Source organism: Aspergillus udagawae (genome assembly GCF_001078395.1).
Source record: "Aspergillus udagawae IFM 46973 DNA, scaffold_3, whole genome shotgun sequence".
In the NCBI taxonomy this organism is placed as follows: Eukaryota; Fungi; Ascomycota; class Eurotiomycetes; order Eurotiales; family Aspergillaceae; genus Aspergillus; species Aspergillus udagawae.
Window position 1 is genome coordinate 3,536,130 of NW_025091266.1, and position 16,687 is coordinate 3,552,816.

Genomic DNA, 16,687 nt, shown 5'->3' on the forward strand with positions numbered 1-16,687 from the left:
CGCGTCGTCCAGTCTGGAAGACAATATGGCTATTCTGACCAACCTGCTCGTTCAGCCACTGGCCCTCAGATGGCACGGAGACGGCTAGGTCACGTGAGCGGGTAGAGTCTTAGCCGCCATATCAACGCATGACATCTCCGTAAAGTCTGCCGTCTGGTTGGGATTCGTGTGCTAATGCCACAGATGATTGACACCGAACTCAGCCAACTTCACTGCCTGAGACTGAGCCGGCATGTCCGCCAAAGTCGGCACCGGCCTCGCTGCACATCCAGCCAAAAGCACCATCTCATTTGAACAGCACTATAACCCGGACGCTTCCCTGGTTCTAATTGGATTCCCTGGTGCTGGGAAGAAAACCCTGGGTATAATGGCTTCTATGGGTCTTCGTCGTCGATTCATTGACTTTACTGCCCACTTTAAAGATGAGTTTCATATCTGTCCTCAAGCCTATATTACACAGTACGGATCAGCACGTTATCTGGAAGCAGAACTGTGCCTCTATCGTGATTTGCTGGCAAATTATAGTCGTGGATGTGTAATAGTTGGGCCCGGATGGATTATTAGCAGCGAGCTACAAACCCTATTTAAAGAATTCGCACTACGACATCCAATAATTTACATCCAAATAGATGAAAAGGCCTTGAGGCAATGCATGGTGACAAGTCCCGAGACTTTTGACCGTGTTTTACGGACTGGACACCGAGTTTTCAAATCATGCTCGAATTTTGACTACTATAATCTTTTCGAGGATCTCATCCCGGGGGCTGAAAATTCCCGACCTTCATATCTCAAGCTTAAGGAGACGGAGAAATCCTTTGTCAGGTTCCTGAACCATATCTTTGGGTGCCAGGGTCGCTTGCGCTATTCGGCTGAACTGTTCTCTGCGTCTCCATCATATGCTCTCCAGGTGCCACTAGCTTGGCTGGAAGAACCATCCCAGAATTACCACGCACTAGAAAATGGAGCAGATGCCGTCAGCTTGGTTGTTGATACGACAGAGATAGCGGACCACCACTTTGCTGATAAGCTAGCAAAGAGTGTGGCTCTTATACGAAGGCATTCGCGGGCCCCCCTCATTGTCGATGTACAGACACCGGAAAAGACACAGATCTCCGGTTATCTCATCGTCCTGGGGCTCGTTGCTCGCCTGGCACCAGACGTCTTGACCTGCTCATTAGTCTGCCATGATGAAGATTTTAGGGGACTACTTGGAAACATCAACCGAACAAAAGTTATCGCCACGTTCCATCAACAAACCCCATTGGAATGGAGTGAAGAAGACCATCGCAGGTTTATCTCGATGTGCAATCGGGCGCATAGGCTCGGATGCGCGGCTATTCGAATAACAGGAGAGTCCCGGTCCTTGGAGGACAATTTGGGTTGCGTTAGCTTTCTGCAAAACATCAGCAGAACATCTCCTCTATGCGTCATGGCTCATCACGTTGGTTGTGCCGGCCGTCCTTCAGTCTGCCTTAACCCTGTATTGGCACCTGTGGTTCATGAGTCAATGAGACACAAAGGGGCCACACTGCAGGAAGCACAGCTATCCCTTTCAAGCTGTTTTCTCTACCAGCGGAAGAGATTCCACCTCATCGGCCGGGAGTTGTCATATAGCTTGTCCCCAGAAATGCACAATATGGCATATTCTGCATGTGGACTCCCTAATGTCTATTGTTTAACAGAGATCCGAAGCCTGTCTGACATTAATTCCCTCCTGAACGCCGATGATTGTGGGGGCGTTGCAGTATCTCTTCCCTACAAGACAGAGGTACTAAAGTACCTAGACGAGGTCAGTGAGGATGCCAGCAACATCAATGCAGTCAATACTGTGGTGATGGAGATGCACAATCGTCCGGGAGAGCGTCCGCGACGCATACGAAAAGGCTATAACACGGACTACGTCGGCATTCGTAATTGCGTGTATCAACATCTTTCACCCGCAAACGGTATCCGTGATGGCACAGCAGCTCTGATTATTGGTGCTGGGGGTATGGCACGAGCAGCTGTGTATGCCTGCTATCACCTCGGTGTTCGGAATATTTGTATATTCAACCGGACCCCTCGCAACGCGGAAACGCTGATCGACTATTTTACCCAGTGGTCGGCGTGTAGACCTGGACCCCCCTTAACTTTTACGCTACTCCGGTCAACGGGTACTTGTTGGCCGCCTCAGCTTCGTCTACCGACTATTGTCATATCATGCATCCCGTACGTGGAAAGTGGCAATAAGTCAACGCCTTTTCAAGTACCAGAGAAATGGCTCAGCAGCAAGACTGGGGGCGTTTATATGGAGGTATGATACTTACCCTCGTCGTCCTAACGTATTGTCACACTAAGTCACTAACGTTGTGATACAGGTAGCATACGGTCCACTGAAAACTGCATCCTTGAGAGAGATGGAACAATACAAGTCTAGAGGCTGGATTGTCGTCGATGGGTTTAGCGTTCTGCTGGAGCAAGGCATCGAGCAGTATGAACTCTTTACCAGGAGACCGGCACCCGTCCATGTAATGAGAGAGACTATCCAGCAACTCAAAGCTCGCTCATAGCCCATATTGATAGCTAAACGCAGATTTTCTCCAGTAGTTTTGTGATTCCTAGCACGCCAGTCTTCCCTTTTCTCTTCGGTCTTTGACAATTGCATGGCGGTCCGTACTCATATACTAATATTTATTGTTTATTCTTTATGGCTATTGTCAGTAGGAATTATTAGATTAATCGAAATATAATTTTGTTTATCTGCTATTTAGAGTAGTTTTGTCTAACTGGAAGGTAGGCGCGCTCCTCTCCCTGCAAATAAAGAATCCTCCGCCGTTGTGATTTCTTACGATAGTCGGCATAGGGCATCAGACGTGCAATGGCTGCAGCCCGGAGAAAAGCTATATAACTCTGCAAGTCTCAGCTGCTGCTCTAGTAATTTTTGCAATTTAGCATTCTTTGGATGCCATAGTCATATAATTTCACGTGCGATCTCAGAGGGGGAAGCTGCGAGGATTAAATCTTATGCAGATTCAGTAATAATCAAGTTCATCTTTTTAAGATTCAGGGCGCAGAGCGTATTAAAAGCAGCTAAATCACTGTTTTCTTCTGTAGTCAGCTGCCAAGTTGGGCTTTATCACTCCCCGGGAGCCCTCATCACCACTGGTAAGCGATTATCACCAGGGGTCATTAGGGCCCCTAGAGTCCTTACCCACATCACCAGCACTCATACCTAAGCATCACATCGCTGCTTTAGAGGCAAAAGGGTATTCTAGGAATTGACCACATTCTATAATGGGCTTAAACATGGTCAATAAGTCCTTGATCCGGAGGTTGAGTAGCTGATGGACTGCGTATAATCGCAAGTTGGTCCAGATCGGCCCCCGATGTTACAGTAGCTGAGTGCGGGTCTCTTGACACGATCTTTAACAGACTTGTAGCTGCATCTTCCGGTTTTGAGGACGGATAATTCAGATTTGAGGTTGCGAAACTTGAACCAGGGGCATCTCCATTCGTCTGTTCTATGCCACTCGTAGCCAGAGCCTTCGCTGAGGACAAGGTCTCATAGTCCAGGGTAAGAGTCGTAGATTGATGTTCCCAGGACGCACCCTAGTTTTGACAAATAAATGAGGAACAGGCGCACCGCTCTTAGCAGCTTTACTGTAGATGCTTCTCGCGCGATCATTCTGCGTCCTTGGCCATCTTCTTCAGTTGCTGAACCCCGGTAGCGGGCAAGGCTCTTTCAAACTTCTCCGCCAGTATTGTCTCTTCCTCCTTGAGGAGTTTCAATTGATTGCTCCAGTTGTCATAGTTGATGACGCTCCTGAAGTAATTTTTGGTCTGGTTACGATAGAACCGTAAGACCCTCTGCACCTGGAAGTCAATGATGAGTCTCTATAGGCCCAGAACACGCTTCCTCAGATCAGACTTTAAGCCAGGCTCCAAGTCGCTGGGTAAGAGAAGTGATTCCATCTCAACGTGGTAGTGCATCTGCGAAGTGACATATGTTAAGACCCTCCCTGTTAGCGGTGTCGATAGCGGCCGGGTTCTTCAGGGGGGGGATGAGTGAGATCCCTGCCATCAATGCCTATGGCACATCCTTGATTTCATCTTTGATATAGTTTTGGGCCAAATCCACAGACCCGCCAATATTGCCTACCCTATCCTGACATCGAGTACATGGCCTAGAATTGTTAATTTGATTTTCTTGCCTTCTATGTGTTTGAAGCATAGTTCCGCTATCAGTTTCGGTTTCCCTCGACGCGCAGCGGCATTGTGCTGAGGGATTTGATTCCTGACATCGATGGCGTCTCCTTCCTGGTTTGGGACAGATCGGGAATTTGCCTCGGCTATATTGCAGCGTCAGCGCTGTTGAGGAACAGCGTCATGATAATCAAATATACCGCTGATGAGCACTCTGGACAAAAGATCCTCATATGCGGACAGAAGCTCAGGTCGTTCCTGTTTTAGAGAGTCATATGCTTCGTCCCAGAGAGAAGTATGAGAGGTTTCAGTGACTATTATATCTGTGGCTTGCTTTTGGATCGGATTTGGGGCAGCCACGCCAGCTGTTTCAGACACTCCTGGAGCCCTATTCTCTTTATTCTTCGTCCCTGTTAGGCATATCTTCTCGGAAGCAGCAGGGATCAAGGTGGAAGGATTTGCGGTTGACTGTTTATCCAATGAGGCCGTAGAGGTCGACACTTCAACACTGTTAGAGTAGGAGACATGTCCTAGAAGGCGTTAATAGTCATGGGGATTGTCTGGTAGTTTCCCATACCAGCTGAATTTGCAGGCACATTTGTAGGCTTATATTCTGCAAGATTATTTGACTCCTTTGCCTTCGCGGAATCCCTCTTAAAGACCTGTTTCCAACGACTCTTAACTGATCGTTTACTGCTCATTGCTTGGTAAGAGCTCCGCTGAGCAAGCAGTGCCCTGTTGGATATGAGATATTGCAGAACGGATGCGAGGGTGTTAGAATGCTTAGGGTAGACCGAAGCTAGATGAATCGATGGTTTCCGGCTCTTCCAATTTTTGTAGTGGAGAGGAAGGCTGCGTAGGGAAGTAGAACGTCTTTAAGCAATTCGAATGGCGCAAAGGCGAGGCTCAGCTGAAGCGGGGCCACGCGCATGAAAGCGAGTTGTCTCGCCCTTTTCCCCGCGGATCGTCTCCCAACATCGCGCGTATAACTTTCTAACCAGGATGAATGGATGGCTGGGCAGAGTGCCCATCGTGTACTGACTGCTTTAAGCCTAAATGTAGCCTTTCGGAATGAGATTGGCAGAACGCAAAATAAAAGATAGGAGAAAATATTATAACCAGTCCCGCATCAGTATGCGCCGTTACCGTGCTACAGAATAATATATTTCCAGGGTCGCTTCCAAGGCCGTGTTGCTCGTCCGTAAGTTATTTCTGTGCCAGCCATCGGCAATAACACAAAGATAGAAGAAATAATTAGAACTGCAAACAACAACTGTATCTTTTCCCACATTAATTTCAGGCTAAGCGCCGCAGCTTTTTTTCTGCAATTGTGTACCTACTATTAGAAGAAAGACGAGATTAAAAAACCCTGAGTGATTCGCCATGAGCGAGTGCATAGCCACAGCCTTTCCTTCTTTTGGACAATGGGCCGGGAAGTCTGGCTGCGGCCCCGTATATTGAGAGACCCTGGCTTGATTCAAGATGCATTTCTGTTGTATGGTCACCTGATCCTACAAAGTTAGTCAGCCCACAGCTAGTGAGCTTGCTCCTATTCCACGCAGAGAATCCAACCATCTTCATGGCAGCAAGCTGCTGCCCCTACAACACATTCTCTAATATCGTCATTTGCTACCTACGCTCGCTACCATGAAGATCGCTCGTTTCTGGGTCTCTATCGCCCTATTAGTTCCACGGGCTCTAGCAGTCCCCACTGAATCCTCAGCGATAACTGCTACGTTCACTACCTCTACTGTCGCGGCACCAAGTTGTACATCTTCTCTCATCGCCAGTCTCTGCAGCTACCAGGAACCTGGTCCAGAATTTGCCGTCGCCATCGACAGCAGGGCCTCCTGCTGGGACTACTGTAACGCCCACCCTCCCTGCAACTTTGTTATCTTCGCTGCCGGCAACCCTTACACGGGCACCGGCACGTGCTGGCTGTACCCGGGTGAAACCTTCGATGCGAGCAAAGGGAGTTCGAATTGCGCCAATCCCAGCCTGTCCGTCTACAGCCAGCCCGTGTGCTCTGGCGGGAGCGCAACCACCACTGCTGGCGCCTGCGCCGCCACCGCGACTCCCTCTGCTATTGCCTCGGTCTGCGGGTACCCGGCGCCTGGTGACTGCTTTACGGGTTGTACTGCTAGTACGGGTGTCTCGAACTGCTTGAGTCAATGTGCAGAGGCCGATTCCTGCAGCTATGTCGTCTTTAATCCGCATAATCCAAGCAACTCGCCGTATGCCTCGGGCACTTGCTGGATCTATCCGAACGGCACATTTAACGCGGGGTCTGCGGCCGCTTGTAGCGACGCTCCTGAGCAGTTTGTGTATAACAACTTGTGTCCCAAGCCATCGCCTTCATCGTCCTCCCTTTCATCGTCTGCTACGGAACGCTCTAGTGGCACTGGAACTGCAGGCACGGGCTCAACTATTAGCGCTGCTACGGGCTCGAATGGCGCTGAAACCGCAGCCAATACTACGGGCTCGACTACTAGCAGCAAGAATTCTGCGCCTGCCGGCCTCTCGCTCACTAATCTATTGGCGATAGGCGTGCCTATATTAATATGGCGGGCCCTTTAATGATATCCTTGCACGTTTTGGTTGTTTGTTCAGCTAAACAGGCTATTGAGATATATTATATATTAATGGACTTTGTGTGAGGTCACTCCTCCCTCTTGTATCTCTCGCTATTGTAGAGGGTATGTTAGGTAATTCATCACATACTGCAAATAATGGACTAGGGTTCCAAATAGTACGAACCACGTTGCTATCTTGGTCGATCTTGGAAAAAAGCAGTAGAATCATAGCCTTGGAATTATGAACACTTGAATGTTAAACCACAGGATCTTAAACGATAGATCTTAATCGGTAGAAGCTTAAACGGTGGACTTAAACAGTGGAGACTTAACCGTGGATCTCAAATTGTGGAAACTCAAATGGTGGAATCCTATGTGACATTGGAACCGGAGATGTGAAGCCTGCCAGTTCTGCCTTTTACTTTCATTTTGTTTTTTCGCTTGTATGGCATTATTAGCATAATTTGTGCATAGAGTGAGATTAGGGTAAGACTCATTCTTAGCTAGGGACACCAACTGACTAATTAGGAAAACAGTGGAGCACAGCCTGTGTTCTGAATTCCCGACCTGCCCCAGTTCCAGGGTCCTGCATCTCCCGTCCCCCACCTTAGCTATGAAACTCATTGCAAGAGTATCAACATGACACTCTCCCTTTAGGGTACCAGAACCCTCCTAAAAAGTCCAGTATATCAATTACCAAGCACCACCAGCTGGACCCTGTCAAAAATATTCTCATTCTCCACTCTGCAGCTCATCCCCAATATCCACCGCCCATCACTACAGGCATATGTGAAGAAGAAAAAGCCTCAATTCCCTGCTATGTCGCTATCATCATCACCACCACCACAACCAGCCAGGACTTATCTCGACTCTAAACGTACTCCATCCCTCTCTTTCTACCATAATGAAGCTGATGTAATCTAGAAGAACATGCTCGATGACGGCTTCCGGACATGTGGCCTCGTCATCTACAGATGCACCTACAAGAGCGACTCTGACTGGGAGGAGTTTATGCGTCGCTTTATCCATCATGTTAGAGACACACTTGAGTATTACGACGGCCTCGATATGCTTGATTCATTCGTGCCGACTGTTATAGACAATAAGACGCGGTTGGATGGCGCGACTGCATCTATTGTGCGTGACTATTTCAACCAGTGGGCGCGTACTGCGCGTGAGACCGAGCAAGGAGTTCCCTTTAATCGTGCCCAGTGGGCGCATACAGCACGGTATAGACTCTGTATCATGGTTGATGAGGAGGCGTTGTAGTCCGTTCTGGACATTCCACCTGAGGATCTAGATGTTTATAATGAGACTGGCTATGTAATTCTGGTTTATGGCAAATAGGAGCCCGGGTTCCTGAGTGAAGAGGAGTTAGAGGCTTTTACCAGACCGCCACCAGAGAATAATTTCGAGCCAGTGCTGGGGTGCACGCTGGAAGATGTGGGCTGGATGAAGGTGTGCTATGATCGGGCTCAGATACTGGCCTCTGCTTTTATGCGCAATGGCCCTGACTGGCAGGCGCAGTATAGGCGTCCTCCTGAGATTACTTTCAACTTTTGATCTGACAATATTTCTGTCTTGAGCTGTTGATAAATCTATTTCACTAGTTTAATGATCCTCCTTTTTCCCCCTTTCCATAGCTTGCCCAACAGCCCAAGTGCATTATCTTGAATTAGATGGGAATCACGAAGAAACACCAGCACAGACAGCATATCCAACGCCGGGTCTCGCAGTTCGACCCAATAGCCGGATTCCACTCATAAAGCTGCGCAAGGTAATGACATACTTGTCCTCAATAGCTGCACACGAGTCCCTGCTACAACAGTGGTACTCGTCGTAGTTTGCGGCGATTCCGGTCTGTGTTGGGCTGACACTAGTCATTTTGCTGTGGTCGTTGTTGCTGGGCCCTTGACGCAGTATGTGAATCCAAGCCAGAGACTCGTACTGGTGGGGCCAACTGTTTATTTTACAGGTTAGATTGTAGGCAAGTAGTAGGGGGTAAATGTACTGCTTGGGTTCCACTCATAGAGCTCTGTAAGGGTGACGCCGAATTCGGCCCCCATGGTCGAGCAGTCGTCACCAGACTCAACGGTGTAGAACTCCTGGCATCGAGCAATAACCCCGGTTTAAGTTGGGGCTGCTGATGTCGTGGTGGTTGCAGAGGCAGTAGTAGTAGATGTTGCAGAGCCCACTCCGATACAGACTGCGCGGCTATCGCTATTGTTGAGGTTTGTGTAAGGAGCCGTGTCGCAATTGCCAGCGAGCCAGGAGTTCCATGCCACCAGGTCGGCTTCTGTGAAGCTGGCGTCAGACTCAATATCCGCGTATTGAGAGCCTAGAAACGTGTTAGCATTTGCTTGGCTGTATACAGTTCAAGACGTACTGCCATTCACGTAGCCATAGACCTGTGTAAAGCAATTGCAGTTCGACACTGTGGTGGACTCGGTGGCATTAATTGGCAAATAGAATGGATCACTGCCACTGGCAGTGCTGTTGCTGATTACTATTTTTTTGGTTTGTCAGATAAGTCCATAGCAAGATATATCATATAGTATCATCTAAACCAAAAACTTCGGGTTTTTTTTTCAGGGGAGAATGGCTTTATAAGAATTCACTGTGTTTAATATGTGGCTCAAGTACGGCTGAGCGGATGGGAAGCCCTGTTTTCCACACCCTATGGTCGTATGTGATGGTTTTTAACACAATCTTTGATTATGTAGTACGTTTGGGGCACGTAAAATAGCCCAAATGCCTCAAATTGAACTTTTGCCATATACCAGACGCGGCGTAGATAGTAAGCCCTTTTGGACGAATTGGGCGACGACCCCCTTCATAAAGTCTATGCCACTTTGATTGTAAGTTCGGTGCCTCTCAAACCAGGCATATGCGATCATCTGCGCAGGAAATAATGCCGAGGCCGGCCCGAAGAGCTTCATCTCATCTTGAAACAAGTAGCTCATACTTGAACAGATCAAAAGGGCCAGGCGGTCCCCTTCAGCTCGAATGTTAATTGGGTTAATTTCCTCTGACAGTCCCACAAGTATTCCTGCACAATTCGGCGGTCTCGACAGAATTTTGTCCATTTCCAATAAACAGAGGACTCGGACAGACCAGCAATGAGTCATTCCGTTTGCGATAGAGACGTTGGGGAACGGTATCGTCCTGGAGGGTTTCTGCGGGATATTGATAGAACTGGGTTGAAGGTCAGAGAACGAAGTGGCGGAAGGAATGATGTTGAGGCCCAAAGCGTTCTCCCAAGCGCAAAGTCGTCTCGAAGCCTCGAAGAGGAATTTGATCAATCCTCGCAAAGTAGGTACATTTTCAGTCGAGGAGACGCAGCTGAGTATGTCAATCTGTTGCAGGATTGATGGTATAGCTGCAACGTCGCTGTAAAGTTCTTGGGTAGGAGTTGGCGTATTGATCGAAAAAGGGATGTTGATCCAGATAGTATCGCAGAGATCAACTCTCAACTGGAGAGAAGTTGCAACAGTTGCCTAGCCACTTGTATGTGTTACAAGCATTCTGCGGACAGATGGGCTTCTCGACTACTTGATTTTACGTTGCGCGTAGAAGCATTTGGGGGACAGAGATCGAGCTAGAGTGAGTGGCACTCAGAGCAGAGTTTGGTCATTGGATGGGAATTCTAACCTTAGGAAACCCTTGAGTCCCCCAGCTCCGGGTGGTTATGAATGAAACATTATGATCCTTTCAGCCCCAATTACAGCTGGAGGTCTTGGCGGATTTCGATTCCCGATACGGTTAGGTCCGACCCACAGGGAATTCTGGGGGCACCACAGCTTTTGCTGAGGACCCCACAACGAGTGATCAGGTAATTAGAAATATCAGGTAACTGTATCTGAAATTCGGTGTGTTATTTACATGTTCTTTGGGTTTGCCCAACTTCCGCCACATACAGTGGATTTGAACGTATTCTTAGGAGAGAGCATGCATACAAGCTGAGACAAACAGTTACTCTCTGCTATCGAAACTCTGCTTAGGAAGAGGCTCCATTTCTGCAAAATCCAAGTGGTTGGAGGATTTAAGAGATTGGAAAACACAAAGGAGAAAGAGCGAGCGATTTACACTAAACGACAGTATGGGCATTTAGAATGATATTGCCGTGTTCGTTCTGATACAGATCGCCTAGAAGCTGAGATCTTGTAGACGAGTCGATGCTACTGGGGACCATCTCTCGTGGATCTAACTCCAGGTCTTATCACAGCCGTGACATGAAGCACGCCGTGAGAATATTCGTAACGTAAGCCGAATGGCGATTTGAGAAGTATCTCTTATATTTCAACAGATAAAACGAAGCTAAAGAATTCCCCAAAGGAACTCCCTTTTCGCCCAAGCCGCTCTGTGAATTCTGTTTCAAGTTGACGAATTACTTGAGATATTGAAAAGACATACAAACGATTCTTTGCAATATACCATCTTAAGTGGACACCAAGCCTACAACATTTGCCCGACATCCATTGCCCTTACATATCTGGAACAACACCCTTCATTGGAGGCCCGGTCTCGATCTCGTCGTAATCATCAAGTTCAAGGAGAGCCTCTTTCACGATCGTGATACCTCGAAAAAGATCCGCCTCTGGAATGTTCAAAGCCACACCCATGCGTACGCGGTCTCCGTCTGGGTAGGTGAGAATGCCCTTGTGGAGGCACAGCATGCTGAGTCGTCGGGTGGTGTGTCGCGGGTTGCCAGTACGTTTCAGGTAAAGGCCCAAATCAGCACCACGGTTTGTGGTATAGTCAAGCCATGGCATGTTCCAGTCGGCTGTTTCCTTCTTCCAGACCTGCCCGATCCAGTTGGCGCGCTCGACGAGTCTCTCCTCGTCTATGATCTGCAACGTCGCACGAGTGGCAGACATAGCGGCCGGTGCCATGCCGAACGTTGCTACGGACTCATAGCCGCCGACCAGATCCATTACCTCGTTGTGACCGAAGATGTATGAGGCAGGATAAGCCCCGCCGGTGATGGATTTTCCCATAACAACCATGTCGGGCTTGTTCTCCGGACCCATCCAGTCGGAACAAAGGAACTTTCCAGTTTTGCCCGAGCCCATTCGCACTTCATCGGCAATGAATAGTATATTGTATTTCTTGCAAAGCTGGCGCACGCCAATTGCAAAGTTGAGCTCTTCCTCAAAGGAGCTGCGCCGCATGATGTTAGTTTTTTGAGACGAACCATGATAGTCTGGATCGGCTACGGCCAGGAGGATTTCAAGGCACGGACTTACGGTTTCTTTCCATGGATACACTCCATGATTATTGCGGCCACACGTCCGTGAACATCAGCAAGGACTTGCTCGAAATCTTTCAGGCATCCGTACTTCAGGAGCTCCCCCGTCTTTGGGTTGGTATTCCGAAGATTCTCGTTGACGATACCGTAATCTGACATACCTGTTAATTTTGCTGCACAGGATCCAGAACCATTCTTTCGACATTAAAAGAGCAGAACTAAAAGGACAAGTGGAAGCGAAGCACGCAATACTTACCCGATGACTGGCCCATGTCATTCATGATGGGCCAGATTCCGGAGCCAACGCCATGATAGTTGTCCGAAACCCCAAGTACGAGGACATCGCGAGGCGGAATGCCCTTTACTTTGATTCCCCATTTTCGGGCAAACTTGACAGCTGCATCGGCGCCCTCTGTGCCAGAAACCATCCCTGCCATCTTGTCGTAGCCGAACCGTGTGCACATGTCCCGCGTGAATTCGGCCCAGTCGCCCACTTTGGTGGCGATATTGGTGAGAGTGACTTAATGTTGATGCGGTTAGCTTAGAAGCTAATGCAGTCCAATTGCTGGACTTCCACAGCAGAGCGTATGGACCATGGGGCTGGTACTTACTGGCCTGCATGGAGGTGGTCATCGCTTCGAGCAATTTCGGGTGACATTGGCCCAGGTTGGTGGCGCTCAACATGCAGATGAAGTCGATGATTTCATTGCCATCGACATCCTACTAGCTCTCAGTCATCTCGCCAATACTATAAATATGAAAGGGGCAGGAGGGTGAAGCACTGACCTTCAATATAGAACCCTTGCCGCTCTTGATGAAGACAGGAAGTGGAAAGATACCTCCCGCGGAGTATTTGCTATCGATTTCCAGGAGCTCGTTTGTCTTGGAGGACAGTCGCACGACCTTACCATCTCTCTGATTTTCCCGAGTCATGATTTTCCCAATACTCTGTTAGCTGATAGATAGGTAGCACGAAAATCCGCGAAGTGACGGGCTAATTACGTGGAGGTGATAGCGGTTGGTGGGAGAAGGAGAGAAAGACCTGAACGGGCATCTGAGGGAATTTATATAACCCAACCTCGGAACTCGTTGCTATGTATGTGTTGTCGGTATCCTACTACGGCCACTTAATCCACTCACCTTCTAGTGGTACGTCGTATTGTCTGACTGCATAGGAGCCCATCATCTCAATGCATCATTCCAATGAACATTGAATCGAATCGCCTGGTAATACACACTACCATTGAGCGGAACGATGTTGTCCTTTCCGCGTTCTTGGACGTAGAGAGACAGGGTACCCACCTGGGCAGTCCTCATAGGTAATTGGTCTTACCGTGGGGTACAAAGAGTGCCAGAATATTGGTACAACAACAACCTTGGTAGTTCATTTAGCGATAAGAAAGTAAGTTGCGGCTGGGGCAAAGTCTGATAAGCGCGGGCATCCCCCAGATGATGTTGCATTCGACCCACAGTGCTAGCGGCCGGGTTCCAAGCTGCGGTTGGTCCTGTTAGGTAACTTTCCGACCTGATGATCCTGATCTACTGGTACTCTGGACTACATACAGAATAAACGGCATAGCCCCGTCTATTCTACCTGCTGGCTGTGACAAGCCGGCACTCTTTTTGGCAGCCCGGCTTACCATGGACCGAGGACTTGGAGGTCAGCAGATTCCGTCCGCGTCCAGCTGCCTCAAAGCAACTGGCTCGCTCATCACGGTTAGCGGGCCCTTTCCCCGCTCTTCCCCGCGATAATCATGGATTTCGATACAGAGGAGCCCCTCTGATGTATCAGCATTGCAGCCGCGTATATAGCTCGGCAATGGATAAGGCAGATGAGGTTCGTAAGGGAGTCCGTCGGCAAATTCGAGTGCCGAATCAACATGGCGCACTACCGGCGACTCGAAAGTGGATTAAAGTAATACATGCTCGGCCGATTGGCATTGCCCATGATACTAGGCAGATAGGTTCGGGGGAACCTCATCCGGCCGTTTCAGGAAGTCTGTCTTCTATAATGAGGTATATATCCCCGCATGTTGAAGATATCCATGTTTCTTCCTCAGTCTTTCACAGCCGGAATTGAATACCTTCTGTTCCAAGGAAGTATCCATCTTTCCCCGAATTCCGTTGTCAGTCCGTGGATCTTAGATCCTCCGCTTCTTAGCTTTTGGAATTTCCTCTCAACTTATCCTCAGTCTCCTTGCGGGTGACAAAGTATTTTTATACGATGAGGAGTACTTCCATGGCTTGTTTGAATTTCAATGTACGCCTACGCCTACAATTTCCATGCCGTCTTACGTTCTTGCTCCCTCGAGCCGTCATTCTCTAGCCTTGTGTTCATCAAAATGCACGTTTAACGTAAGCCAAGCTAATGTGTTTACTCTAGAAATTCTACAATGTCATCAATGGAGGAACGGTATCTAGTACTGTGACTCAGCATGGTATCAACCCGGCCAACAAGGAGAAAAACCCCCCGGTTCCGGTTGCCAGTTCCACCGACCTTGACAATGCTGTCACTGCCGCTCAAGTTGCATTTGAACAATGGTCGCGATCCCCGCTTGAAGATCGGCGTAAGGCTCTGTTCGCGTACGCTGATGCAGTGAATGCTGAAAAAGATGGGTTCACCAGTCTGCTTACGAAAGAGCAAGGCAAGCCTCTCTCCCAGGCGTCAGTCGAAGTTGAGATGGCAGTGGCATGGATCAAGGGCCTGGCAAGCTTGGAGATACCTGAGGTTGTGCTGGAAGATTCATCCGAGCGACAAATTGTCCAGCGATTCACACCCATTGGAGTGACAGCCGCGATCGTACCATGGAATTTTCCAGTGCTCCTAGCAATTGGAAAGGTTGTCTCGGCGCTGATCACTGGAAACAGTATCATTGTGAAGCCGTCTCCCTTTACTCCATATACGGCGCTGAAATTAGCCGAGTTGGCAATCCCTTTCTTCCCTCCGGGGCTGTTCCAAGCTCTCAATGGGGATGACCGACTCGGGCCGTGGATGACGAGGCACCCGGGAATCCAGAAGGTCAGCTTCACCGGCTCAACATTGACGGGAAAACGTGTTGCTGTAGCTTGTGCCGAGAGCTTCAAGCATTGTACCCTCGAGCTAGGAGGCAACGATCCTGCTATCATATTCAAAGATGTGGATCTCGACGCCCTAATACCTAAAGTAAGTTACTGGTGCATTTTAGTGACATTCTTGCTCCAGTAGAAGAAAATTGCTGACGCTTGGGTACGGCCAGATTGCTCCACTTTGCTTTCTGAACTCTAGCCAGGTATGCATGATGATCAAACGTATCTATGTACACGAAAGCATCTATGAGGCATTCCGAGATAGGCTAGTTGCCTACGTTAAAACCCTGCTTGTCGGCAATGGAGTCCAGCGCGATGTGTTTTTCGGGCCGGTCCAGAATAAAATGCAATACAACAAAGCTCGGGACTTGCTCAGCTCTATCTCTGCAGAGGGGCTCCGTCCAGTGCTCGGTGGCATCGTGGAAGAGTCGGCCGGCTACTTCATTCATCCGACCATTATCGACAACCCGCCTGACACTTCTCGTGTCGTTACCGAGGAGGCATTTGCTCCCATTCTACCACTGATGAAGTGGCAGACGGAGGAGGAGGTCATTGCCAGGGCAAACGCTGGCCCGACCGGACTTGGCGGTTCTGTCTGGAGCCAAGATCTCGATCAGGCCCAGCGTCTAGCGTCTCGCCTCGAGTGCGGCTCGGTCTGGATAAACTCTCATTTCGCAGTCGCCCCCCACGTCCCCTTCGGCGGTCGTAAGGAAAGTGGCCAAGGTGTAGAATGGGGAGTGGATGGCCTTAAGGCCTACTGCAATCCCCAGACCGTTTGGGTCTTCAAGAATGCCTAGACTTTGCTATGTGCTGTAATGGTTTGCTGGAGTTTTCCCTCCCTATGGTGAATGTCTCCGCGGTTGTTGCCACGACCAGCGTATACTAGGTGTTTCCGTTGTTGGATTTCTCCTTTTGCGGCCTATATAGGCCTCTTGCTTCCCTTCTTCGCTTTCTTTTCACTAGATGCTCGAATCCAGAAACTTCTCGCTGTTCCTCCTTCTGCTTACTGTGCATGGCCGCTCTGTCACTTGCTGACTATCAGCATCTGTAGTCGCGAAGGACTTTCTCTACGCATCTCACAGCCCGCCGACTATAAGCGATTAATCTCTCGCAATTCCCCCTCAAACCAACTCTAAGTAGCCTAAAGTGACGATCCCGTCTAATTGTGGCGGAAGCCTCCTCCGCTACCCATTGGTCAAGAATCACACGACGCCGCAAGAATTGATATTGCCAAAACACCAAAGGGTTAGAAGATGGGATAACTAAGCCATCGTGAGTTATCTTGATTATAAGTGTTTGTAAGACTTAGTAGACAAAAGGTGGAACCACCCCGGCAACCAGAATCATCGATGTCCATGACCATGAAGCCGGAAGGGAGTGTACTAATGATTGGGAGGGTTTACCGTTCCTTGGTAAACGGGAGGAGGAACCTTGACCCGAATTTGACGGGCATCTACTCCATACAGTACCAGAGTACAGGTACAGATACGAGGGTACTGGACATGTACTGTATTGAAAGTTTGAAGTATGACTCTCACCCCAACCCCATCCCCATCTCCACTTTTCTTCTCCCTCCCACCATCCCCGCTCATGCCCATTCCCCACGCCCATGATAGGG

General features: G+C 49.0%; 5 protein-coding genes across 5 annotated transcripts; 3 read left to right on the forward strand and 2 right to left on the reverse strand.

Moving 5' to 3' along the window:
• Positions 1–232: 232 nt before the first annotated feature.
• Positions 233–2,549, forward strand: Aud_005077 (putative pentafunctional AROM polypeptide; the record flags this gene model as incomplete). The annotated part of the gene is made up of 3 exons (XM_043290011.1): positions 233–527; positions 630–2,293; positions 2,358–2,549. The coding sequence occupies 3 exons, from the start codon at positions 233–235 to the stop codon at positions 2,547–2,549; spliced, it is 2,151 nt and encodes a 716-aa protein (XP_043145946.1).
• A 3,280-nt stretch (positions 2,550–5,829) lies between these two features.
• Aud_005078 (uncharacterized protein) lies at positions 5,830–6,759 on the forward strand (the record flags this gene model as incomplete). The annotated part of the gene is made up of 1 exon (XM_043290012.1): positions 5,830–6,759. The coding sequence occupies one exon, from the start codon at positions 5,830–5,832 to the stop codon at positions 6,757–6,759; it is 930 nt and encodes a 309-aa protein (XP_043145947.1).
• Positions 6,760–8,884: 2,125 nt separating this feature from the next.
• Aud_005079 (uncharacterized protein) lies at positions 8,885–9,718 on the reverse strand (the record flags this gene model as incomplete). The annotated part of the gene is made up of 2 exons (XM_043290013.1): positions 8,885–9,093; positions 9,523–9,718. 2 exons carry the CDS (start codon positions 9,716–9,718, stop codon positions 8,885–8,887), a joined length of 405 nt encoding a protein of 134 aa, XP_043145948.1.
• A 1,521-nt stretch (positions 9,719–11,239) lies between these two features.
• On the reverse strand, positions 11,240–12,936 carry Aud_005080 (putative acetylornithine aminotransferase; the record flags this gene model as incomplete). The annotated part of the gene is made up of 5 exons (XM_043290014.1): positions 11,240–11,915; positions 12,002–12,155; positions 12,260–12,523; positions 12,615–12,723; positions 12,790–12,936. The coding sequence occupies 5 exons, from the start codon at positions 12,934–12,936 to the stop codon at positions 11,240–11,242; spliced, it is 1,350 nt and encodes a 449-aa protein (XP_043145949.1).
• Positions 12,937–14,345: 1,409 nt separating this feature from the next.
• Aud_005081 (aldehyde dehydrogenase family protein) lies at positions 14,346–15,866 on the forward strand (the record flags this gene model as incomplete). The annotated part of the gene is made up of 3 exons (XM_043290015.1): positions 14,346–14,351; positions 14,387–15,166; positions 15,273–15,866. The coding sequence occupies 3 exons, from the start codon at positions 14,346–14,348 to the stop codon at positions 15,864–15,866; spliced, it is 1,380 nt and encodes a 459-aa protein (XP_043145950.1).
• Between the last annotated feature and the right edge of the window lie 821 nt (positions 15,867–16,687).